Source organism: Callospermophilus lateralis, chromosome 2 (assembly GCF_048772815.1).
Source record: "Callospermophilus lateralis isolate mCalLat2 chromosome 2, mCalLat2.hap1, whole genome shotgun sequence".
NCBI lineage: Eukaryota > Metazoa > Chordata > Mammalia > Rodentia > Sciuridae > Callospermophilus > Callospermophilus lateralis.
Window position 1 is genome coordinate 116,027,525 of NC_135306.1, and position 25,524 is coordinate 116,053,048.

Below are 25,524 nucleotides of genomic sequence, written 5' to 3' on the forward strand. Positions count from 1 at the left end.
CTTTATAGGTTAAATGAATTGATGGTGTGGAGCCCATAGACAGGGTTGCTTGCATATCCAGGAATGGTAGAATAGTGCTCAAAAGACCACGGACTCAGTGACCTGACATGATGTCATCATGTAATCTTGGTGCCCAATGTTGGTCAAGGAAATATACACAAACTTGTCTGAATTTGTCTATGTATCATTTGAATCTAGTGATTTGGCTCCAAATATTATTAATATTGTGTCAAGTCTCTTCCACTGTGTCATTTGTAGACACCATCTGGGAATTGCCATCTGGGACATGGGATCTTGGCTTTCCTACAGAAGTCGTGTCTTCAGGTTGGCCACACCATATGTTATCACTGTGTGAACTGAAAGTAACCATTTGGTATGATATAGCTAACATTCTGGTTACATGTACCACTTCCCTTTAGTCACACTAAAGGTGACAATTTGTATTTAATGTGATTCATTTAAGTTTTCTTCTCTGGTTTTCCTTTATGATTTATGCAGCCTCCTTTGGAAAGTCTGGCGACTGTGGAAGAAACTGTTGTTCGAGACAAGGCTGTGGAGTCCCTGAGGCAGATCTCCCAGGAGCATACTCCTGTTGCTCTGGAAGCTCATTTTGTACCTCTGGTGAAACGCCTAGCAAGTGGGGATTGGTTTACTTCTCGAACATCTGCTTGTGGTTTGTTCAGCGTTTGCTATCCCAGGGCTTCAAATGTTGTCAAGGCGGAAATTAGACAGTAAGATATAACATTTTTTAGAAAAACATTTGGGGCTCTTGGGGACACATGGCTGACAACTTACACAGTACTCTGTTACCAGTGAGTTGCCAATATCAGGATAGTAGAAATGATGGCATCATTTTTATCATCAAGTTGAATGTATAGTGTTTTTATTTTGTTACTTCTATGAGTAGGAACCTAATTACTGATATTTGTGAAGTAAAACCTTTAAAATGTCTGTTTGGGGGCATATTTAATTGAGAGTATATGGTAGAAAATACTTTCATTATTTTATGCTGCAGGCACTTCCGTTCCTTGTGCTCAGATGACACACCAATGGTACGACGAGCTGCTGCTTCCAAATTGGGTGAATTTGCGAAAGTTTTGGAATTAGACAGTGTGAAAACTGAAATTGTTCCATTGTTCACTAATCTAGCTTCAGATGAACAGGTAACATTAACTCTTTAGAATTTAAGGAACACAGATATGTTCCTCTCCTCTAACATCTTAAAATTTCTTTTCAGTAGTTTTGATTCTTACGTTAGGATTCTTTTTTGCAAAGTTAATACTTAATTCTGTCCTTAATCCTAGCTTATCTGAGTGTCCTTATGTTTCTTCTTAACCAGACCATAATTTTTCTCTCTTGTATTGGTAGCTGTTAAAGGAAGGAGGTGGCAAAGTGGAAAGGGGAGTCCTAATTAGAAAAGAAGACCAAAACTGTATCAAGGGATAATATGCCTTTGGAAATTGGCTGTATTGTAAGATAGGGGAATAAAGTTTCCTGGAATTTTGACTTTAAGATAAATAAGCATAGAATGTGCTATTTGATTTTTCACTAGTATATGATATTGCTTTACATAATAGCAATTTTAAATCCAAGGATCTAGATTTCATTGTAGTAGAAATAGTAATAAAAATAGCAAACACCTAAATAAAGTACTTAATATAGTTACAGTTGCCATTTTGTATGGGAGCAAGAGATGATGGCTGTGAACTCAGGTGGTAATAGTCAAGATGGAGAGGATCTCCATATAAGGTTTGGAGGTGGACACGCTATTTTAATACTGTTGCATTGGATGAAGGGAAGAAGAATCAAGATGTTCTAGATGGTGGTGTCATTGCTAAGATGGAGAAGTGTCTGGAAGGAGAAATAGGTGTAGAGGAGGAAATCAGAAGTTCTGGAAGAGAAGTGATTAACAGATTAACAAATATTTGTGCACATATATTTTAATAGATGACAGTGGTTCCTTAATTTAGCATCATTTTCAAATTCAAAAATGCCTCCATAATAATGACCAAGAATAGTTCTGCTTTTTTTTTTTTTTAACTGTTTTACTCATTCTTATAGAAAAATGACTGTGTTTTAGACATACAGTCAGTTATTTTTGATCTACAGTTTTTTTTTTTTTTTAAATGGGGATTAAGCCAAGGGGTGCTTTACCACTGAGCTACATCCCCAGTCCTTTTTTACTTTTTATTTATTTATTTATTTTTTTGAGACAGGGTCTCAGTAAGTTCCTTAAGACCTTAATAAGTTGCTGAAGCTGGCCTCGAATTTACAATCTTTCTGCCTCAGCCTCTTGAATTGCTAGGATTATAGACATGCGCCACCACGCCCTTCTTTGAGTTTTTATTTACTTATTTATTTATGTATCTTTAGTTTTAGGTGGACACATTATTTTGTTTTTATGTGGTGCTGAGTATTGAACCCAGTGCCTCACGCATGCCAGGCGCACACTCCACCCCAGCCCCTCTAATTGAGTTTTAATTGTATATTTCCACTTGCTCAGAGAACAGACGTGTCATGTTCACATTTGGCATTTACATTGGAAAACCGAGTTCATTAATCCCATACCTTTCTAATATTTTCTGCTGTGTCTTTCTAGACATGGTTACCTCCCAGCTGAGTCTGTCTTTGATTCTCAACATTTAAATTCCACTGGGTGCTGTGGCACATGCCTGTAATCCCAGTGTGTTGGGAGGCTGAGATAGGAGGATCTTGAGTTCATAGCTAGTCTCGGCTGAGATAGGAGGATCTTGAGTTCATAGCTAGTCTCAGCAACTTAGTGAGATGCTGTTTCAAAATAAAACATAAAAAAGGGCTGGGGATGTGGCTCAGTGGTTAAGCACCCCTGGATTCAATCCCTGGTACTAAAAAACTAAAACCAAACAAAAAAACATATAAAATCCATTCTTTTTGGTACTAACTTCATTTGTTCTGTATATTTCTTTCCAAATCACAATCTCATGCCTAAATATTTCTTATTGCCATTTCAAACTGAATATTTGAAAATTGAACTTCCTAAGTGATTTCTGTTATAAGTTATGCAAGTGTAATTTTCATTTTTAGACATCTTTAAAATATTTTTTCCACTTAATATTTACATTTTATTTTCTTTAATAAAAACTATTCCAGCATAGGTAATTTTCTTTTCACTTTAGAATAAAGTCATTTCTATTTTTATGTCTTTTACATGTTTTATTTATTTTAGTTGCTTATTTTTCTTTTTTTAAAATACAGCAGCACTGCCTCACACCACAACTAGTGCTCTGTGGCTCTTGGTGTACTAATAGAAAATTTTTGTTACTTTAGGATTCAGTGCGCCTCCTAGCTGTGGAAGCTTGTGTTAGTATTGCCCAGTTATTGTCTCAGGATGACCTTGAGGCCTTGGTAATGCCTACACTTCGACAAGCAGCAGAAGATAAATCCTGGCGAGTGCGCTATATGGTAGCCGACAAATTTTCAGAGGTAAAATGACTAGACTAGCATTTTTAAGTATTAAAAAATAAAAGAAAAAAACTCACAGGTTTGCTGTTACATAAAAAGTTTGTGAATTAATTCTTTTGAATGGATAGTGTGACAAAAGTATATTCTTGAACATTGCACTGTCTTGTTCCTATTCATTATTTTGTTGGTATATTAAAATCAGTAAAAATTCTTTTATAGCTCCAGAAAGCAGTGGGTCCCAAAATCACCTTAAATGACCTCATCCCCGCCTTTCAGAACCTACTTAAAGACTGTGAAGCTGAAGTCCGAGCAGCTGCTGCCCACAAAGTAAAAGGTTAAGGAATTTAATTTGTGTTGCAACATGTGTTATGTATTATTCATTTTAGTGCTTTTTTTAATGCCTGTGAATATACATATTTTTGATTTTAGAATAGGTTTCAAATAGAGATGATTCATTGTGTGAAAATGTCATATTGTCATATAAAGTTGCTTTTTTATATTTTAAGCCAAACAATCATTTTGTCTTGTTTCTATAAAAATGCACTTAAAGATTAGGTTTGTGTGTGATACATAATGGCATAAAGATGATAGACAACCTGCATTTAAAATAAGAGTCATTTGCTGTGATTTGATTGAACTTGCAACTGTTAAATTTCATCATTTGACTATAAAAGGTTCTATGAAAGCATTATTTTTTTCTATTTCTCTTTTAGAACTTTGTGAGAACTTACCCATTGAAGGTAGAGAGACCATAATTATGAATCAAGTTCTACCCTATATAAAGGTACTTATAATGTCAGTTTATTTTGTTTCACTCTGCCCTATATGAAGTTAAATTAAACCTTACTTCAATTTTGTTTTTCTTTTGCCTTAAAGCTCTTGGAGTTTAAAAGGTGGGTAAGGGATGAATGGGCAGATCTGTTAATTTATGATATTATTTATCACTTGTCTTTATTTACTATAATTTTAAAATACTGTTTGGTACTTAGAGCATTTTAGTTGGGTCTCTTGCTTAACAGATGATCTGAGAAAATGTCAACTAATTAATCTATGTTGAAATAATGTTGTCTTTAAAATTCTGGGGAATTGGTATGGAGGTTCTGTTGTCTTGCATAAAAGACTTAATTTTGATTTTATTTTAGGAATTAGTATCTGATACCAATCAACATGTTAAATCAGCTCTAGCTTCTGTAATTATGGGATTGTCTACCATTTTGGGCAAAGAAAATACAATTGAACATCTTCTACCTCTTTTTTTAGCTCAGTTAAAGGATGAGGTGAGTCTGGCTATAAATTTTCTTGCTTCTTATAGACATTAATAGGATGTGATTTTGGCATTGGGTTTCACGAAAATAGGAACCAAACTATGGATTTTTTTTTGTGTGTGTGTGGTTCTAGGGATTGCACCCACGGCCTTGTGCATGTGAAACTATGGAAACTTTTTATAAATTTTTTTTTTTTTTTTTTTTTTTTTGCAGTACTAGAGATTGAATTCAGGGGCACATCAAGATACACCTCAGGTCCTTTTTATTTTTTATTTTGAGACAGTCTTGCTAAGTTTCCCAGTGGTTTTTTTTTTTTTTTTTAATATTTGTTTAGTAGTTGATGGAACTTTATTTATCTATTTATATGTGGTGCTGAGAATTGAACCCAGTGCCTCACACATGTGAGGCAAGTGCTTTACCATTGGGTAATAGCCCCAGTCCCCCAGTCTAGTTTTGAACTTGGCTATCCTCCTATCTTAGTCTCCTGAGTAGTTGGGAGTATAGGTGTCCATCATAGAGCCTGGCTATATAACTTATTTTAAAGCTGTTGGGATCTGGGGTTACAGATTATTCAGGAAATGGGGACAGGGATCTCTTAAAATGGTTTCTTTAAGTTAATATATCTTTGATTTAAAATGTTTTATTTAATTTTACAGTATCAGAAATTATAACGATAACTAACATTTATTAAGTAATTAATATGTGCCAGGTATGATCCTGTTTTATTACATGTAATCCTCACAGTATTATGAGATTATTATAATCCTTTTTTTTTAGAGAGAGAGAGAGAGAGAATTTTTTAATATTTATTTTTTAGTTTTTGGCAGACACAACATCTTTGTTTGTATGTGGTGCTGAGGATTGAACCTGGGCTGCACGCATGCCAGGCGAGTGCGCTACCGCTTGAGCCACATCCCCAGCCCTATTATAATCTTAATAATATTCCTATTTTATAGAGGAAACTGAGGGCCAGAGATCTTAAAATAACTTGCCTCAGGTTTTTCAGCAATGGCAGATCTGAGATTTGAATATATTTAATTTAATTCTAGAACCTATATTCTTTATCATTTTATGGATTTTTCATAGAAAGTTCTGGTTCAGATCAGTTGCATTTATGTGTCTTGAATTATTTGTGTACTCAGTATTTAGTATTTCTTTTCAGTCTATCCCCCACACTCCTCATGATATTGGGGATGAAGCCAATGGCCTTATTCATGGTAGGCAAGTGCTTTGCTACTGAGCTATGACTTTACCCCTATACATTTTTTTCATTTGATTCAGTACTTTATAATTTTAAAATTTGCTTTAGTAGTTTTTACATTATGACAGTAGAACTTAAGAAAGAAGACTTAATGTTTATATGTGGTTTTTGGGGACTTATGTATTTATGTAGTGTCCTGAAGTTCGTTTGAATATCATTTCCAATTTGGATTGTGTAAATGAAGTGATTGGAATCCGTCAGCTCTCTCAGTCTCTTCTTCCTGCCATAGTGGAACTGGCTGAAGATGCCAAGTGGCGGGTCCGGTTGGCCATCATTGAGTATATGCCACTGCTGGCAGGCCAGCTGGTGAGTATATGTGCTTCATGAACCAGATGGTAGCATTAAATAATAGAGATTAACTATGGCAAGTAGAAGGCCCTAAAGGCCTATCCGATTCTGTTCATTTAGATACATGAGAGTGTAATCTGGTTCTTGTTGCTTATAGGATGTTCTTTTGTTTTCATTATTGTATTAGCTTCTAATATAAAAGGTATTATAGAAACACATTTCACTTTGCTGCTATCTAAAAGCAAAGCTATAGAAGGATATAATAAATTTCTTGGTGTATATACAAATTTTGTCATATTTAATACCTGTATGACATAAGGACTAATGAACAGAAAAGAAAAGGGAAATGTGATTTCAAGATAAGTCAGCTTGACTTTTTGTTCAAGGCAGCTTCCCTGTTTGTCTATATACCAATAAAAATACCCCTAAGAACCACTTTTCTGTTCTGATTAAAGGGAGCTAAGGAATCACCACCACATAGAAAAGTTTGTGATGCTAGTTATTTTGGCCAAAGCCTATATTATCATATTATCTGTTTTTGCAATCTGATATTACTGTAATCAAAATGTCAAAGCTGGACTTTATAGCCATATTGCTTTTTTTCTTCTTCAGTAGGTGCTCTAGACAATTCTAAGTTTGATATAATCTTACTTGTGTTGGTAGCATTTATTATAGTGTATTATAACTAGTAAAATCTAGTTGAGGAGAAAATGATCTATTTTATTTTAGGGCAGGGGCTCTGTTTGGTGCTTCATTTTTAGTGGCTGCTGTAGTGCTTGTAATTCATTAGGCTCTTAACATTTGTCGACTGTTGAATAAGTAAGCTTGAGAAAACTCATGATATATGTCCCTGTTCTGCTGACATTAAACCAGTTTATACTTCCCCAGTCCTATTTCCATTATTTTCAGATCCCAATGTATGGGGTTTATTCTTTTCTTAGACCACTGAATTTGTATTGCTGATTTTGGTACATGTAGTTTATGAACCTGCATCTTGTTTTATAAAATTTGAAGTGTCCCTCTTCTGATTGGATGACAAAGATATCAGCATATCTTTTTTTAAAAATTTGTTCTAATTAGTTGTACATGGCAGTAGAATGCAAATTTTGACACACCATATATAAATGGAGTACAACTTCTCACTATTCTAGTTGTACATGATGTAGAATCACACTGGTCCTGTAATCATATATGTACATAGGGTAATGTCTGATTCATCTTATTATCCTTCCTATTCCCATTTCCCCTCCCCTCCCTTCACTCCTCTCTGTCTTATCCAAAGTACCTCAATTCTTCCGTAGTCCCCACCCCCTTATTGAATTAGTATCCACATATCAGAGAAAACATTTGGCCTTTGTTTTGGGGGATTGGCTTATTTTACTTAGCACAATATTCTCCAGCTCCATCCATTTACCTGCAAATGCCATAATTGCATTCTTATTTAAGGCTGAGTAATATTCCATTGTGTATATATACCACATTTTCTGTATCCATTTATCTGTTGAAGGGCATCTAGGTTGGTTCCATAGTTTGGCTATTGTGAATTGAGCTGCTATAAACATTGATGTGGCTATGTCACTGTAGTAATCAGCATATCTTTTTAAAAAATTTTATGGCTGGGCACGGTGGCACATGCCACCCAGTGGCTCAGGAGACTGAGGCAGGAGGATAGCAGTTCAGAGAGCCAGCCTCAGCAAAAGTGAGGTGCTAAACAACTCAGTGAGACCCTATCTCTAAATAAAATACAAAATAGGACTGGGGATGTGGCTCAGTGGTTGAATGCCCCCGAGTTCAATACCTGGTACCCATATTAAAAAAAAAATTATTTTGGTACTGGGGATTGAACCCAGGGGTGCTTTGCCACTGAGTTCCATCCTCAGTCCTTTTTATTTTGTTGAGAGAGGGTCCTGCTAAGTTGCTTAGGGTCTCCCTAAATTGCTGAGGTTGGCCTCAAATTTGCAATCCTCCTGCCTAAGCAGGAGTTGCTGGGATTACAGGTATGTGGCACTGTGCCCAGCACATGTCAGCATATCTGATAGGGTGAGATACTTCCGTCACCCTTTTCCACTTTTACTTCCAAATGCTGAGGGGCAGAGTTTTCTGTTCTTTGCTGGTGACTGTCATGGGTCATTCTCCAGGGTGGAAAGCAGCTAATGGGTTTGCTGAAAACTGAAGGAAGAAGGTTGAATTTTAGTGCCATTTCTTTAAACCCCTGCTTCCCCTAGACCTGCAGTCTCTAAGGGCTGCTAGCTGTACAGAACAGTATAGAAGTAAGACTAATGATGCCTGTCTGGCAGAGTGACATACGTCAGTCAGTCATGGATGTTTTGTTTAACAATTTCAATCTTGTGTTATTATGTATATTGGCCTTAATTTTTCTTTTTGTGTAAAGATTTTTAAAAATCATTTAGTCAATTCATAAAATTCTCTCAAGACTGTATACATAGTCCGGCTTATAGACCATAGTGAGTAAATATAAAGTTAAAGCACAAATACCAGGAAATAAAAGTTAATTAAATTAAATTAAGACTGAAGGAAAATCCTCTACCTGAAATTAAAAATTTCCTCACTCTTCTAGTTGTTCATGATGAAGAACTTTTGAGAACTTTTATGGTAATCTTAGTGTCTGCCAGAATCTTTCAAAATCAATCACTGTTTCCAGAACTTTTAAATTATATCTCTTTATTTAAAATATTTCATCACTGGTCAGGAATTTCATTCCTAGAATTTTCATTTAGGAATTTCAAAAAACCAAAAGTCTAAACATGTAGACCTCAGAAAGTAATCACCAGTAAAGTACCTATTATAGTGCTTACCCATGTGGTATGAAGCCAGGCAAGAGGTCTGTGTAAATCAGCTCCTAAAGCTTTTCCCCAGCCTGTATTGAGGTGGCCCCATTAATAAGAGGAGCAGGGATGGGAAAGCCAGCATGGTTCTACTTGCGACTTCACGCTGGAGCCTTCTATTCTTGTTCCTGCTTTATTCTCTCTCCAGTACTTTCTCCCATCATCCCAGAAATAGTCTCTTTAATTGGGGATAGCCAATTCCTAGAATTGGTTGTATTAACCAAAAAGGGAAGACAAGTAAGAGTTACATTGACAGATATTTTCCTGGGTAATTTATTTTTTACAAATAAATTTTGCTTCATAGACTATCTACATTGCATTCTTCCTACTGTTCTCTAGTATAGTGTCTGGCCTCTGAACACTCTCTTCTCTCCTGTTAAGCAAGCCTGTACCATCTCACTTATGCTTCTCTTATAATTTTTATCCAGTAAAATAGATTTATAGTTAGTAAATTCCATGGTTTTCTTTTTATGGTGGTTTCATGAATTCAGCTTATTGGAAAACAAGTTTTGTTTTTGTTTTTTAAATCATTCAGGTAATCTTTATAATAGAACATCTTAATTTCTAAACTTCAGAGATGTGTGTTAATGGAATCTTCTGTATCCATAGGGTGTGGAATTTTTTGATGAGAAGCTGAATTCTTTATGTATGGCCTGGCTTGTGGATCATGGTGAGTAGACAAGTTAAAAACATTATTATGGTAATTCTAGGATTTTGCATATATCCCATTCATGTTCACATACTTTGCTTTAGAAAGGAATCCTGCTCTGACCAAGAATTTTGTCTTAACAATGTAGTGGTGAAGAAAGTCTTTGATTAAATTCCTTTTAGCTTTCTCAGAATACAAATGTGACATTTTTACTTTATTATTATTTTTTTTATCTTACCTTTATTTTTTCCATTAAACAGTTTCTTTGCCCTATTTTTTCCCCCCTCTTGTACTAGGGATTGAACCCAAAGGCATTTAACCACTGAGCCAGATCCCTATCTCTTTTTATTTTTTTATTATGAGACAGGGTCTCGTCTCAAACTTGTAATTCTTCTGCCTTGGCCTCCCAAGCCACAAGGATTACAGGTGTGTGTCACTGCGCCTGGCTCTTTGCTGTATTTCTTACTCATCTGATTGTGTCATCTTCAGACTCTTGTGTATATACTTATTCCTTTCTTATCCTAGGGTCTTCTGCTTGCCATGCTGCCATTCAGCAACTATAGGTTAGACAGGGATTGAAATCAGATGGAAGACCTGGGTGGGAAAAAATTGATTTTTCTGAGGTAACATATAGAGAAAGAGATAGATGATAAGACGCTATAGTACAGAATTCTTAGGATTGGGAGACATTACCTTTCCCTGGGATAGAGAGGGCTTGGATTTCTCTTTTGGGTGAAAGGAAGGTTTCCTGTTTGCTCTCTGGCTGATACTGCTATGATGCTAAGAGAGGGAGAGCTCAGAGCAAGTTAGACAAAATAGAGGAATGAGTAGCTGACTTTTGGTGAGGTCTCAAGTAGATGTATATGTACATATCTTCTTGTCTGCTAGGTAGCAGTGGGTAGCAGATATAATCTGTGTGCCACCTAGGTTCCAGATCCAAATTTGGACACTTTGTTGTGGCTTTAAACCTGATTTGGTGAATGCTGTTGAGTGCTTATGTGACATTGTCCTGTGAGCTTTGGTTCTGTATTTTGGTGGACATTATAAGCATTCTGTATCAGTTATGCAGTGTTCTATATATGCTTTATCTGTGTATTGAGTTTATCTGTGAGTGCTGTGTATTTATTTGGGAGGAATGAGGATACCACAGGTAGCTGGTTTTGTTAAGAGCATATTTGTATCATATGGGAGATCATATGACTAAAAGTTATGAAAAAAAAAAGGAAGGGTGTTAAAAATATGTGACAATCTGTAAGGGCACACACACACACACATACACATATATGTACACACATATATATGTATATAGATGATGAATACTTTTTTTATCTAAAGTTTTCTTTAGATGGCCTGTTTTTTTCTTTTAAAATAAAACTTAAATTTTGCAAATTATAGGAAAGTAATTCCTGTTTTCTTTAAAACTTTAAAGTGTTTATATTATTTCTGATAAATATTTTTTTATTAGTGGGAATGGTGTGTCCCAGCCGATCATTCTATACCTCCTTTGAAAGCTGGCATTCTAGTTAAGACAGTTTTTAAAGTATTCCATGAGGAATCAGTTTTTTTTTTTTTTTTTTTGTACTAGGGATTGAACCCAGAGGCACTTAACCACTGATCCTCAGCCCTTTTTCACATTTATTTAGAGACAGGGTCTCTCTAAGTTGCTTAGGGAGCTTGCTAAGTTGCTGACTTTGGACCTACCATCCTCTGCCTCAGCCTCCTGAGCCATTGGGATTATAGGTGTGTGCTAGTACGTTTGGCAAGAATCAGATTTTTTGACACATATTCTATGTAGGCTTGTACCTGTGTATAATTCAGCTTTTCTTTCTCATTTTGGGTTTTTTTTTTTTTTTTTTTTCTTCCAATTTGGGAGCTGGAGAGACCCTTGTTTATTTTCTTGTAGCAGAATACCAAAGTGGGAACGTAAGCATTCTTTGAACCAGTGATATGGCCATTCTGAAATTGTTCTGTGAGTTACTGGTAATCACATCAGTTTTCTGTTCTTTTGCTTTTGCATTTCATTTTAGAATTTTTAGGGTGTTTTATAACTTGAAGAAAAACTTTGCTTTTGCATTTTAGATAAGTATTATGTAGTGATCACTGATCATCTAGATTTTTAAAAACATTTTTCCTGGTTATTAAATTATTAAAAGAATATTGTGGAAAATCCAGAGAACTTTAAGAAAAAAAAGTGTGATTAAGCAATGTTCCTATGGTTAAGTGGTCACTATTGATCAGAGGGAGGGATTTATAAGGAAAATTATATTTTTTATAGGAGAAAGGAAAAAAGAATGTTGGTGAGCATAGATTGAATTAGACATATGAAGAAATGTTACTGATCAGCTGTACCTTAAGGGGAAAGAGAGCAAGAAAGAGCAGACAAGGGGAGAAAACAGAATTATGGAATGGTTTGCATTCTTCTGTCAACAAAATCAAGAAAAAATAAGAACATAGTAGAACATAAGAACTGTCCAAGTAGAGTTGAATGCAGTTAAGGCCTTAGTCAGGGTTGAGTATTTGTGTGCTTGGTTTCTGGTTACTCTGGCAGTGTGATCCCTTCCTATGGTAATGGCATTGTGATGAGAAAAATCTCAAAATACATTAAAAAACAGGAATTAGAGGAGAAGTAGATGTTCTAGTTAGCTCCACCTTAGAGGAAAGGGCATAGGAGGGGTTTGGGCTTAAAAGACTGGATATTACAGGAAAGAATATCTTTTGTGTAAAAAGGTTGACTTGAGCTTGCTCCTATGTACTTCTGAATGTTCTTGATAAACTGCTTGTCCCAGAGTCTTTGGTCAGTTTAAGCATTGATAAGAAATTGTATAGTGATTTCCATATTCTGCCTTGCTTGTTTCAACATCATTGCCTAGAAGGATCTATGGACTTTGGAAAAGTTCCATATTCTTCTCTGGAGGCCTGTATAAATTATCTGTGCTCAGGGCTGTGGCTTGGTTAGCCATTCATATCCTACCTTGAAGATTGGGCCTGGAGACAGAAAGAGAATAAGGAATCACTACCTAGTACTCTTGATTTGTTATCTAAACTCAAATTTTGAGTCTTAGCAGACCTGTGAAATGAAGTGACACAGAGGTTTATCTTTGTTTGTGGCTGCATATACCAACTAATTGTGAGAAGGTAGTATCTCAGACCTAGATGATCTAGATTTATGATTATGATTTCAATAAATGATTTTATAGGTGGTCATTAGATTTTAAAGTAGGCATATTTGTCAGAAGATATTTGACTTCTTGTCTGACCCTAAACCTTTTTATTGGAAAAGAAGCAAGTTGATCTTAAATTTTTATTTGCTCTTGTATACATGACCACAATGACCTCAACAGTTTTCTACTTGATGTCCTTGTACTCGCAGCTTTTCTTGCCACTCTGGATAATCTTGCTAAAATACTATATTGGTCATCTGGTTTATCAAGAGTAAATTTAGCTTTCAGAAGTTCTGGGCCCATTCTTACCTGTCTAAACTCAGTCTCAGAGATTGGGGTTTTTTTCTTTGTGCCCTGGGTACTTCCCCCGCCCTCCCTTTTCTGGAATTCTACTGCTCTTCTGTTTACACAAATCCTCCCTGATTTTCACAGCCCCAGTATAGTGCCTCTCTCTTTTCCTGAAGCTGTCTCAGACTTCCCTGTTCACTCCTCTCTAAACCCTATAGTCCTTACAGTCTTTACTACACAGTACCATATATCACTGAAATCAGTCTCATGCTTTGTGACTTCTTGGATTGCCTTAGCTTTCCTTTCTCTGATAAGAGTATGTGATCTTTGATCTGATGTATTCTTTTTTTTTTTTTTTTTGCCGGGGGCGGGGGTGGTGTTGGGGATTGAACCCAGGGCCTTGTGCACACGAGGCAGGCACTCTACCAACTAAGCTACATCCCCAGCCTTCTGATGTATTCTTTCTGTAGCTCATAGCTCCTTGTAGACACTTGTATTTGTTAATTAATTGATGATGCATCTCATGAGCTTCTGGTTTCCCTTTTCCTTGAATATATACATTTTGAAACTGTAATAGCAAATCAGTATGACTTGTGGCCCATAGTGCTTATCATTGTGGTATGAGTATATTTGGGGCATTGTTTGTAGAGAGGTTTTGGTTTTGGCTCATGTTTTATGTTGATGTAAGTAAATAAGGTTATTTAAAAAAAAAAAAAGTAAGGACTGACAATTTGTTTGCAGTATATGCCATTCGAGAAGCTGCTACCAACAACCTCATGAAATTAGTTCAGAAGTTTGGTACAGAGTGGGCCCAAAATACCATCGTTCCTAAAGTGTTAGTAATGGCGAATGATCCTAATTACTTGCATAGAATGACCACTTTATTCTGCATTAATGTAAGTATTATGTACCTATTACTAATCAACTCAGGCATGAAAGCAATTATTCACAAGTATATTTCTGAATTCTGATATGTACTTTCTTCTATTTGGAATATGTTTTTTACTGTGATTAAATTTGGACAGTTAGAAAATGAGAGAAAATGTTGATTTTAAAATTGATGTTAAAATTTATAGTAGTTTTTTAATAGTTGCAACTTAGTTGTAAATTCTGGTCTAGTTCTCTGATTCTTTGAATGCTACCTTGTGTTCCTCATTTAGATGCTGAAACTAGAAGTATTTTTTTGTTGGTCAGTTACTTTCTTATTAAATATTAATTTGTTTCACTAGATTTTTTTTTAAGTGTTTTAAGTATGCCATTTATTTATTTTTCTAGGCACTGTCTGAAGCATGTGGTCAGGAAATAACCACTAAGCAAATGCTGCCCATCGTATTAAAAATGGCAGGAGATCAAGTAGCAAATGTTCGTTTCAATGTGGCCAAATCGCTACAAAAAATTGGACCAATTCTTGATACCAAGTAAGATTTTAGTGCTATTCTTGTTTTAAACGTACATTTTAACTTTTACCTAGTAGGTAATAATAGCTGAAATTAAGTTATTTTCACTTTACCTAGGATATGAGTTTGTTTAAAGAAAATAATTAACCATTTGAGGATGTCTACTCTGACTTTTGTATTTAAGCTTAGTATATGTGTAGATCATTGTCCAAAGCTAATTTTGCTGAGAACTTCTTTTAGATATTATTTAGTGTATTTGTCAAGTTTATAAGTGTTTTAAAATAGTGTTTGTTTTAGCCAGGCACAGTGGCACATACTGGAGAGAATGAGACAAGAAGGCAAGTTTGAGGCCAGCCTAGGCAACTTAGCAAGACCCTGTTTATGGGGGGTGTGGGGGGAAGGACTAGAAATGTAGCTCAGTGGTAGACTTCCTGGGTCAAGTCCCAGTACCACAAAAAAAAAAAAATTTTTAGACTTCAGAGGAAAAAAAAATTACTATAGAGCATATGCATAATAAAGGATTTCTCTGGCCCACTAGACTGCCTTTCACAGATAATACTTTTAAATTTTAGTGCTTTGCAGGGAGAAGTTAAGCCAGTATTACAGAAGTTAGGTCAGGATGAAGACATGGATGTCAAATATTTTGCACAGGAAGCTATAAGTGGTATGTATTTTATTTTCTGCCTTGAAGCTTACACTTTCATTAATGAGGGATTAATTTCTATTGTGTGAGGGGTGGAAAGTGGGAAGGGTAATAAGCATGTTGGCAAAGAGGGAGGGTGCTGAGCTCCTGGAATGCTGGGGCCCTTCTTTGGTTAGAAACTTCTTGGCCTGCCACTCTCTCCTAAGTGAGCAATCCATTTTTCCAGTTCCACATCTAGGATTTGGTAGGATTATGATTCTTATTGGCAAGAATAGTTTTAGTTTGGACTTTTATTTAGTCTTTAATGTTTAACTCCTGATTAGACTGTAAGAGTAAAGAAACTGACCATAGTGGGATGTTAGTTTCATGCATTGGGATCATTGTTGCATGCTTAACCTTCATATAGGTAGATTGTTCATGAACTTTCTGTACCACTAACCTGATTTTGTTTGGAATTTTCCAGTTCTTGCATTGGCATAATGAGGAACAGGAGGGAAAAGCCTTTACTAAATTCTTATCACAGATTTCTAGTCAATGTGTCCTTAAACTGGGTGGAGAAAAAAATGGAAAACCTTCAAGATCTCATCCAAGCAAATGGCAGCAACTTAGAAGAAATCAAATTTCAGTGACTTCTTTCTAAAGATGAATGGGATTGTTTTTTTCACTCATCTCTTTGTTGAGATAATTATTTAAGCCATTTTTATTGACCAATTCCTGATACTCTATATAGTCATCTCTTGATTGTCTATTGATGTTGTGTCCCCGTCTCCCCCCTCCCCCCAAATCTGGGCTTTTGCATCTCATGTTGAATCAGGCCCCAGCCACTTTAAATATTCTGGAAAAAGGCTGGATGGGTTTGGATTCAGACATGAAGTGGAGTGATTCTTTTAGTGTTTACATATATGTGTATACCCTCCACCTTTCTAAGTTAAATGTACATGGTTTAGAATAATTTACAAACTCTCTATTGGGAGATAGATTGAAATTTGAATGTAGTAAAAGCCACATTTTCCTAGATTATGATGGTCTGCATCAATGTCTTACATGAAAGGGGAATGTGGAGGCTCAGGGTAATGTATTTGGTTGTTTTGATTTTTATTTCCTTGATTTTGACTGTAATCATGTCATTTAGAAACCTAGTGTGGATGTATCTTGCTGCTAACGTGATGTTGAAACTTAACAATTTCAACAGCTCACCACTGTGACTGCCTTGAAAGATTTTTCTCTTCTCTCCTGAGAAACTAACTTTAGTGCCTCCTAATAAGCAGTAGTTCTACTGTTTGATTTTAAGATTACAGTTTTGTCTTTCAAATTAGTGTAGGAACCACTACTATGATACTGTGTGGATTTCCTGCTCTTTACCTGGTTCTGCTTCCAGCAGTATTAGCATCCCATTCTTTGTCTGTAGTAGCTTTCCAAACTGAAGTTTCATTGCTAATTTTTTGGTGTGGGTGATGCTAGAATCTTTTTGAAATGTTTGTTTTTCTACTTTTACAGTAAAGCCTTATTAATTCATTCTAGAGTTGAAGATAATGGGTTAAGCTGAAGTATTTGCTGAACAAATTCATAGTATGGAAGGAAACCTGTTTGAACTACTTAAACAGTTTTAAAGCTCTCTTTAGAAAACACCCATTTACCAATTGACATGCCAGTTACCAATCAGTCACTCTTTTCAGTTATATCACATACCTTCCATAGGATCTCTGATAGGTCACACACAGATAAATTCAATATACTTTTTGTCCTTGAAATATATACATTTATGTTTCATGGAGAATTTAAATATTTTTCTAGTAAATTTATTTACATTTTTCACCTAATCAAACTTACTTTGTCTCTAATAAGTTTTAGTTACTGAGGTTTTACTGTAACTTATTTTTCTCTGAGTGCATCTTGCTATAGTAGTTTCGTATTTCTCTTTTTGAATTGTTGATTTCATTCACAAGCTCTTTTAAATCTTGTGAGTCTGTTCTGTTTTGTGAAGACCCAAGAACTATAAAATTTTGTACTTTATAACTATTATATGAAACCAATTTTGACTGAATATTTTCAAATTATCTTACCTTAGGAAAACAGAACAGAATTTATATCAGAAATTATCTGTCTGCATTTTATACTGCCAAGTGACCTTGTAACAAGATTCCATTTTATGTGTTCTTGTGTCATGGATTAAATATTTTCCTAAGCAAAAATCTTTTTCTGCATTCACATTTTAATATTGTAAACTGTTACGTTATAAACATTTTAATTTTAGTTTCATGGATCTTATTTGTTTTATTACCTACAGGTTATGTTCCTCTTTATTTAATTCCACATATGAGAGACTCTTATCTTGATTCTTGAAACAAATTTGCACTGAAACCATTCTCTGCTGTACTCTTTGGTTGGAAATGCCATTGGTTTGGGGTAGACTTTTAAAATGACCTTGTGGCTCCCTCTGGAGAGCCCTGGGCATAATCTTTCTGCTCTACACTGTGAGTTCTTACTTTCTGAAATGTGGGCCATGGAGCAAAACAGAGTCTCTCTTTTTAGGTGGTCCCTTAGGGACTTCATTGTTTCTTTTTGACTTAAACAATAGGAAATCCGTTTGAATTTAAAATAATTTATTCTTTAGAATAATTGTTCTTTGGCCAATCATTTGGCCATTTTCTCCACAGATTTAACTTTTTTTTTCCAATGTTGACCAGATTGGTCTTAAACTCCTGGACTCAAGGGATTCTTCCTTCTCAGCCTCCCAAGTGCTGGAACTGCAGGTGTGTTCCATTGCACCCAGACAGGATTAGTTTTCCCATCTTGATTTCACTGAAATGTAAAGTCTAGGAGCTCTATGAGGGCAGGGTTTTTGTCTGTTTTTTCTTCTGTTATCACCAGTGACTGGATCAGTGTCTGGTTATATCTAGTGGGTGCTCAATAAAAATGTGTTCAATGAATGAATTTATAAAGTCTCCTCTGTGTTGCATGCGTGGAACAAAGTCATCAAAGGTACTTGACAACAGTCTCATTTTCCCATTGACAAAATCTAAGGTTTTCTACTCTTAGGAAACAAGCTTTATGTGGCCCTTTTCCAGTTCCACAGCTTAGGCAGTAGTTACTTTTGGATTTGACTGATGGCCTTAAACATACATTGCTGTTGCTTTTCATCCTAGGCAGTTTATATTGTTTGGTTTTCCAGGAAAGGAAAGCCAAGACATACACACATACACTGATGCCAATAAAAATGTCTCATCAATAATGGAGAAACACTTTGGTATTTCTATAATTTGTGTGGGTTTTACCCCTCATGGGCTTAAGAGATCAGATCTTGTTTCTCTGTGCTGCCAAAAAGATAGGAATATGAAGATGCATCTTGTTTCAAAAGAGTAAACAGATTAATGTGTGGTTTTGAATGAGGCTTTGATGAAATAAAGGGCAGATTTCAGCTCACAGAAATACTATCACTTGGGTACTGTAACACAGGACTGTGGTGGTAGTGCTGGGGTCTTTGTTGAACAACTGTCTAGATCAGCAGAGACAACAGCTTTTGAGCTGCCTTGTGCAAGCATTCAGGGTGCTTGCATAGACCTTCAGGGGAAATAGACATGTCATCCCTGGTCCAAGGTTACACTGTCTCAGGGCTTGCTTGTTGCAGTGTTTAACCACTGTTGTTACTGAGCTGAAAGTCTGGTACTTTCCTACAAAAATTACATTGTTTCCATTCTCCCAGGGATGACTGGGTAGGGTGGCTAAACCAGTTGGGTGCTTGTCCTTTCCTCTCACCTTTTCCTGAAATTCCTCAGACATTTTGCTTTCTCTTGGTACTTAACCTTAAAACCTAGATACAGCATGGTGAAGGAGACCGAGTGTTCTTAATTTAGCAGATGAAGTGATTGCTTTCCTTTGATCCATCCAGTTCTTTGCTCCTCTCTCCTATTCTCTCACATGTCTCCAGTCCTTTTCTGTACCTAGAATAGTCTTCCAATTCCCTGTGTGCCTCCACAGGGCTGCTGTTTCCAGGAAATTACATAATTTTCAGTTGAGATGGAAATCTGGAGGATGAAGTTTAATTACTCACTGGGTAGAAAAGCCAAGTCATTTCTTTCTCCAGAGTTGTCTTAAACTGATATTATCAGTTCTGAAAGGAGTCAGGTCTTTTCTCTTTGTTCAGAGTTCTGTAGGCTGTATAGCCAAGGTGTGAGGAACCCCCAGCTGGTGCCCTAAACCCAATGGTGAAGATTTCTGAGGGGGAGACACTTTAAGGTTCTGGGGTGAGCTGGCTTTTTCTGTACAGGGGCCCATATCCTCATAGATTGTTGGGCTTCCCATTGCAGTACTGAAGCAGCTGACAGCATCCTGGCTGGGAAATGCAGGTGGGTTTGGGAGGGATGTGCCCTGGTCAGGGACAGTCACAGTGCTGCTGTCTATCTCTAGTGGTGGCACAAAGGCTGAGGAAGCTAGATTTTCCTGTGAAGGACAGTGAAGAGCCCAGCGTCCCTGGGGCTGACAAGAACCATTTCCTGAGACCCAGAGTGCTGGGAGAAGACACTGGGAAGGTAAGTGCCCCAGAAACCTGGGGCCAGAGTCCTGCCCACTTAGGGCTTAGGGCAGCTGGTGTGTGTGGCCTGGTTGGATCAAGATGGGCAGAGGCAATACCTCATACTCTGCCCTGGGGAGATAGCTGTTTTTAAAGGCCAAAAGAGTATATACATTTTTAAGCCTGCTGCTCTCTTACTTCTGGAAATGTGTTTGGAGGTGGGGGCCTCACTTTCCAGAGATCTGTCACTCCTGCAGCTTGAGACCTATTGTCTCCCCCTATTCAGAAATGGCAAGACCCATGCAGAGGACAAAGGTGAACTGGTGAAGAGTTGCTTGTAGAAACAGGCCGTTTCCAGCCTGTTTGCTCAGAGACTAGAAAATTATTTTTCACAATTCCTCGTGGGTAGTCATTTTCTTTTAAGATAAAAATCATCTCTTGTCAAGTTTTTTTTTTTTTTTTTTTTGTATACCAATCTCAATATTTTACAAGCTCCATTTGATGCCACTGCTTGGAGAAGGGTACAGATTTCCAGCTGAAGGTGGTGTTGGCCATGGCCCCAGGGCTGTTCAGAGGAAGGGCAATTTGACTCACAAATATATTCAAAAAAGGAGCACAGTGGGGCTTAGCTGCTCTGTGCTGATGTCAAGCTGCATTTAGTTTGCTGGGAAGAATTTGGCATTTTTCACACCCTAATTGGTTTGCTTGGTGAAAATTCTACCAAGTTTGTTTTTTAGCCAGATGCAGTGGTATCTGCTTGTAATCCCAGCTACTTAGGAGGCTGAGGCAAGAGGATTGCAAGTTTGAGGCCAGCCTGGGCAATTTAGTTAGACCCTGTCTTAAAAAATGATAAGGGTAAGGGATGCAGTTCAGTGGTAGAGGCCCTGGGTTTAAACCCCTGTATAGGAGGTAGGGGGATGCCTTTTAAATCTCCATGGCTTTTCATTTTATGTGAACCCAGGTCTTGGAAACTATTCTTCCTGTTCTCCAAGTCTGAACAGCAGCCATTGTACTTGCCTTCCTGTGGGGTTGCATACTCTTTTCCCCAGGCCTGAGCTGTCAGGCTACCTATAGTTCAGGCAGCCCTGGGCCTTCTGCAGTGGTTGCCTGGTAAGAGGAAGTGCTGAATTACTGTTGCTCACAGCCTCCTCAATTCCTGGGCCCTGACAGACATCTGAGGTGGCCAGCCCTTTGCATCTTTATGTTCACTTCATATAACTTAAGGGAGAGACTTTGGCTGAATGAGTGAGAATAACCATTATATTTTCTTAGGCCTAAACCAAAAACTTCTTAGGAAGAAAAGGAGATGTTTTTGTACAAATTCAGGGGTACCTGGCCATGCCATTAAACACAGAGTATGTACCTGAACAGTGCTGATCGTTGAGATGCCTCCTGCCGTGGCTGACTTGCTCAGCTCTGAAGGCGGCTCAGAAGCTGAGGACAGCATTAGCTGCATTCCTCCCTCCTGGGTAACTGTAGCATCTTGTCAAGCACTTGACCAAATCTTATTCAATTCTCACAACAGCCTAGGACTAGGTGTTGCCATTTGTTTCAGATGGTCATGAACTTTCCCCTAGAGGCTAGCTGTGCTAGGCCTCTGGGCTGCAGTTCATTAAACCCAGAAAAATTTGTCCCTTGACTTGGGGAGCCTTCCCTATATTTGTTTCATTTAAAGAAAATGAGGGTAAGATGGAAAGGGAATTGGCTGTTGCCAGGCAGAGGCCTGCATGTCAGGGGCCAGCAGCCAAGTGAGTGATCCAGGAAGTCATCCAATTGCAAACCAGAAATTGTTCTTAACTCCTCACTGTCTCTGGTGCACAGCAAACACACTGCATCTGCCCCAGATTCAGTGGGGTAAGAATGAAAATCCAGTTGTTACAGCCCAGGGAACTGTCCTCAGTTTTTGGCCTCATGGTCCTGAGGGAACCATTTGACATCCCAGGGTTGTGCATGCTGCTTGGTCCAAAAGGGATCTCATGGGTTGAGATCTGGGTCCTCTTGAAGGGTGCCTCCACAGTGCCTTGGAGATGGACTCTTGAAGTCTACAGAGCCTTCTGTACACTCGATGTTATGTATCCCTCATGTAGGACCTGCCAGGGAGCAGTGTGGGCCACCTCCCACACCCTGCCTCCCTAAGGTCAGCTCAGCTACTCTCTCTTGGATGGTTTGCAAGTTGTTTTCTGATGACAGTGCTGCTGGCGGGCATTTCAGGCAAGGGTTAACGGGATTTGTTTATTGAATTTGAAGTAGCTGTCACATGATTTTAATCAAAACACCATTACCCTGACAACAGTGATGTCAGTCTTGTTATTGCAGGAAGGAGCAGCTGTGAGGGACATTCAGTCTCCTTGCTGAGCCTAGGTTTGGATACTCAAATCAAGTGAAGCATCCATAAATAATGGGTGCAGACACTGGTTTACGGGATCCACCCTCCTCTCCCTTTTCTTCTTTGGACAGTGTGTCCTGTTCATTGACCAGAACCCAGTCCCTGTACCTTAGGTCTCAGCTAAGGCTGCACCTTCTGTATCCCTTGCTTCTACCCTTGGTTCTGTTTTTCTGTTTTTCCAATTTTCCTAGACTCAGAGAGTCACTTGGGTCCCTGGGGTCTGTCTCTGGCCTGTAACTTCTGGTATCTGTCTCTCTCTCTCTTTTTTTTTTTTTTTTCTGAGATCTAAACCTAATGAACAAAGCTGTTTCAGCTAGCCTGAAAAGTGGGGGCCATTCTGCCTCTCAGGAATCTGGCTCATACCTTAGATTGAGGGCTGGAGTGTGTAATTGCTCCCTGAGGGTGTCAAATTCTAAGGAGCCCAGATGTAGATGCCTGAGGTAGGAGCTCAAGGGCCCAACCTTTGGCCAGAGGATTAATTATCTTGAACCCAAAGACTACAGGAGTCCAGTCATAGGACTGATAACAAAGACCAAAGCCCAGGGATGTCTGATACCATCACCCCCAGAAGCCCTCCAACTAGGGTGTTTGGATCCCAAAAGCCACCTAGAGGTCAGAAGTAGGTCAGAGGGCCAGCAGAAGCTGTTACCTTAGGCTCTGGCCTCCTTTCTGAGTCTTTACCACTGTGGGGGCTTAAGGACTGTCTGTGCACAGGAAGAGTCCCCTGGGTCTTCCAATCCCTCTCCATTCGGAGGGATGAAAAAGGCCTTCTTGATGGGATATAGGTTCTCAGGGATGGCTTATGCTGTTATGTTCTGCAGCTCAGAACTCATTTTAAGAAATCAAGAAATCCTAGAGCAAGTGCTCAGAAAAGGGCACTTTTCTTAAATCTGATGAGAGATTTCACAGGCACCAAGCAGCCATTTTCTAGTCTGGAATTGGGACAGTCAAGAGTTAAAGCAAGACAGGTAAAGTGAATGCTGTAACTAGCTCTCAAGGGGAGTTGGTGGAGTTGTATGGATGCTCTCATGTTAGAGGGCTGTGCCATACCAGGCCGAGTTTGAATCTCACAATAAACTTGGAGAACAATCTATGTTCGTTGAATGTTACCATTGTAAATGAGTCTTTACAATGATTTGCCCAGATTAGTGGCAGGACTGGGAGCAGTGCCAGGGGCTGAGGAGTGGGTCAGAGGTTCTTGTCCCTGGCAGAGAAGGGGTAGACTCTACCCTACCTGGAGTGCCTTTCTGGCAGGGTGGCTGCTCTGAAGGTTGGAAGGCTTGGTCCCTTTCCCAGTCTTGCTCATTGCTCTGCCTTTCATCCCTGGGACCCCCTGACTGCCTGCCTGACACTTGGTCTTCACTTTGCTGGCACAGGGAACTTGTTAAGACATTTGGATTACTCTATATTCCACTGGGTCCCAGGCCAAAAACAGGCGAGACTGAACTGAAAGTCCTTTGCATTGTTTATTTCAAGGAAAGACCTTGGTGGCTTTTTCTCAATTCATTTGTGTCCTATCGCATCACCAATTGTCCAGGCAACCCTTTAGGGCATTTTAGGCCCCATTATTCCATCTTGAGGAATGATGTAGAGGGAGAGCAAGTCAGAAAAACTCTTGTCTATCTGATGGGGAGAGTGACTCAACTCTCCCGTGGAGAGGCTGAATCCCTAATGTCTCATTTTCTTTGGGCCAAATTTTCTGAACTTTCTGTCCAGCCAGCTCTGAGGCCTGGCTCCAAGGGAAGCCTGCTTCCCATGTGCAGTGTCTTCCCTCCTCCCCTACAGGCACTGTTCTTGTTGTACCCAGACTTGGAGCCTCTCTCGGTCAATTTCAGGCCAGTCTGAGTCAGTCATTCTTAGGAAAGCCCTGCAGACAGACACAGAGGAAGGGGTCAGTGCAGCCTATGGGCATTTGTGACCAAGTGCACAGGAATTCAGCCACAGTGGTGGGATGGGACATCTGTAGCAGAAGGCTTGTTAGAAAGACCTGTGGCTAGAGACACAGCAAGTTCCTCATTCTGCCTGACTTCAGGTTCAGCCTCTCAGATTTGAGATTCAAGTAGTACATCTGGGTAGAGGCAGGTGTGCCAGTGTTGGCTCCTTGTCTGAGGTGTGAGGTGAGCATCCAACCCCTCAGGTCAATTACCTATTCATGGCCATTGCCCAAGATAATCCATGCATAGTGTTCCACTTCTTGACAGCTGCTCGACCTTTGAAGTCAAGATTTGAGGGCTGAGCCATGCTCTCTCTTCAGCTTCCAGGGTGGAGCAGCTACTGTCTGAGCAAGTCCATTTCTTTTATAGCCACATAGCACTCAAGATTTAGTGTACAGGGCTGGGGTTGTGGCTCAGTGGTAGAGCACTTGCCTAGCATGTGTGAGGCACTGGGTTTAAGTCTCAGGACCACATATAAATAAGTGAAGTGGAGGTCCATTGACAACCAAAACATATTGAAAAAAAAATATTGGTGTGCAAAGCCCAGAACTGCTTCCCACAGTGTCCTTGGAGGCAGAGCAGATGGCTCCTCCTTACCTGGATCTACCCAGGGAAGGATTAGAACCTCTTAACATAGAGGGTCCTTGTAAGAACTCAGGAAAGCCTGGAGGCTAAGTCAGGGGTTCTTAACCTTGGTTCATGGGTGGGATTCAGGAACCAGCTCCTCCCTGGAAATTGTGTATCTCTAGTATATGTCTATGAAGGTGTCTTTCTGGGAAGAGAGTCCAAAGATTTCTCAGCATGTTAATAGGATCTATGATGCTTCAATTCAAGAATTAGGTAGAAAGGAGCAATTAGCCAAGAATAGAACCTTGGTTCTGTTCACTCCTAGCTGTGTGGTGACAGAGGACTTTGGAGGTATGGGCACTGCCAGCCTCTTCTGTACCTAAGCTCATCCAGGCAGAGGCCCCAGAGCTGGAGCTGAGCTGGTCCACTCTTCTTCTCTGCTGCATGAAGCCTTCACCTCACAAAGGCCACCGAAGTGAAGGATGGGTGGAAAAGTGTGGGGTGTGGGGACCTGACTGGCTGCTGAGCATCTCTGGCCAGTGTCTGCTGGCAAGTCTGTTATTGCCTATACCCTAGGGCACTGGGGTTGCTTTTGGCAACACATTAAAAATGATGGAGAAATTTGGTGAAAAGGGGAAAGTTTGCAAAACACAGTTATTAAAACTTAGTGCTCCTTAAAAAAAAAAAAAAAAAAAAGAAAGAAAGAAAGAAAAAGAAACAGTGATACTGAATTCTCCAGTAACCAAGGGGTAAGAGCCATTTTGAAGACAGGAAATGAGCACCTGAGAGCAGTGCTAGGCCTTGCAACCCAAGGAGGGGACTTGGCTCCTTCAGCCCTGTGCTGTGCGGCCTCTGCCTGCTGCAACCCTCTGTGTCCAATACTGCAGT

At 38.7% G+C, this 25,524-nt stretch overlaps 1 protein-coding gene across 8 annotated transcripts in view; it reads left to right on the forward strand.

The window, feature by feature from the left end:
* Positions 1-25,524, forward strand: part of Ppp2r1b (protein phosphatase 2 scaffold subunit Abeta) — a 33,773-nt gene that overhangs the window by 4,156 nt on the left and 4,093 nt on the right. For 5 of the 8 annotated variants that reach the window (XM_076846430.1, XM_076846428.1, XM_076846429.1 and 2 more), the window contains exons 4-15: positions 499-731; positions 1,016-1,163; positions 3,307-3,462; positions 3,661-3,775; positions 4,155-4,225; positions 4,584-4,718; positions 6,100-6,273; positions 9,711-9,771; positions 13,941-14,095; positions 14,475-14,617; positions 15,169-15,260; positions 19,647-19,768. In XM_076846430.1, coding sequence (XP_076702545.1) covers positions 499-731; positions 1,016-1,163; positions 3,307-3,462; positions 3,661-3,775; positions 4,155-4,225; positions 4,584-4,718; positions 6,100-6,273; positions 9,711-9,771; positions 13,941-14,095; positions 14,475-14,617; positions 15,169-15,260; positions 19,647-19,768 — 1,605 coding nt within the window. Of the gene's footprint in view, positions 1-498; positions 732-1,015; positions 1,164-3,306; positions 3,463-3,660; positions 3,776-4,154; positions 4,226-4,583; positions 4,719-6,099; positions 6,274-9,710; positions 9,772-13,940; positions 14,096-14,474; positions 14,618-15,168; positions 15,261-15,702; positions 18,174-19,646; positions 19,769-25,524 lie in introns of those variants that run through there. The other 3 variants (XM_076846432.1, XM_076846434.1, XM_076846435.1) reach the window with 2 other exon arrangements.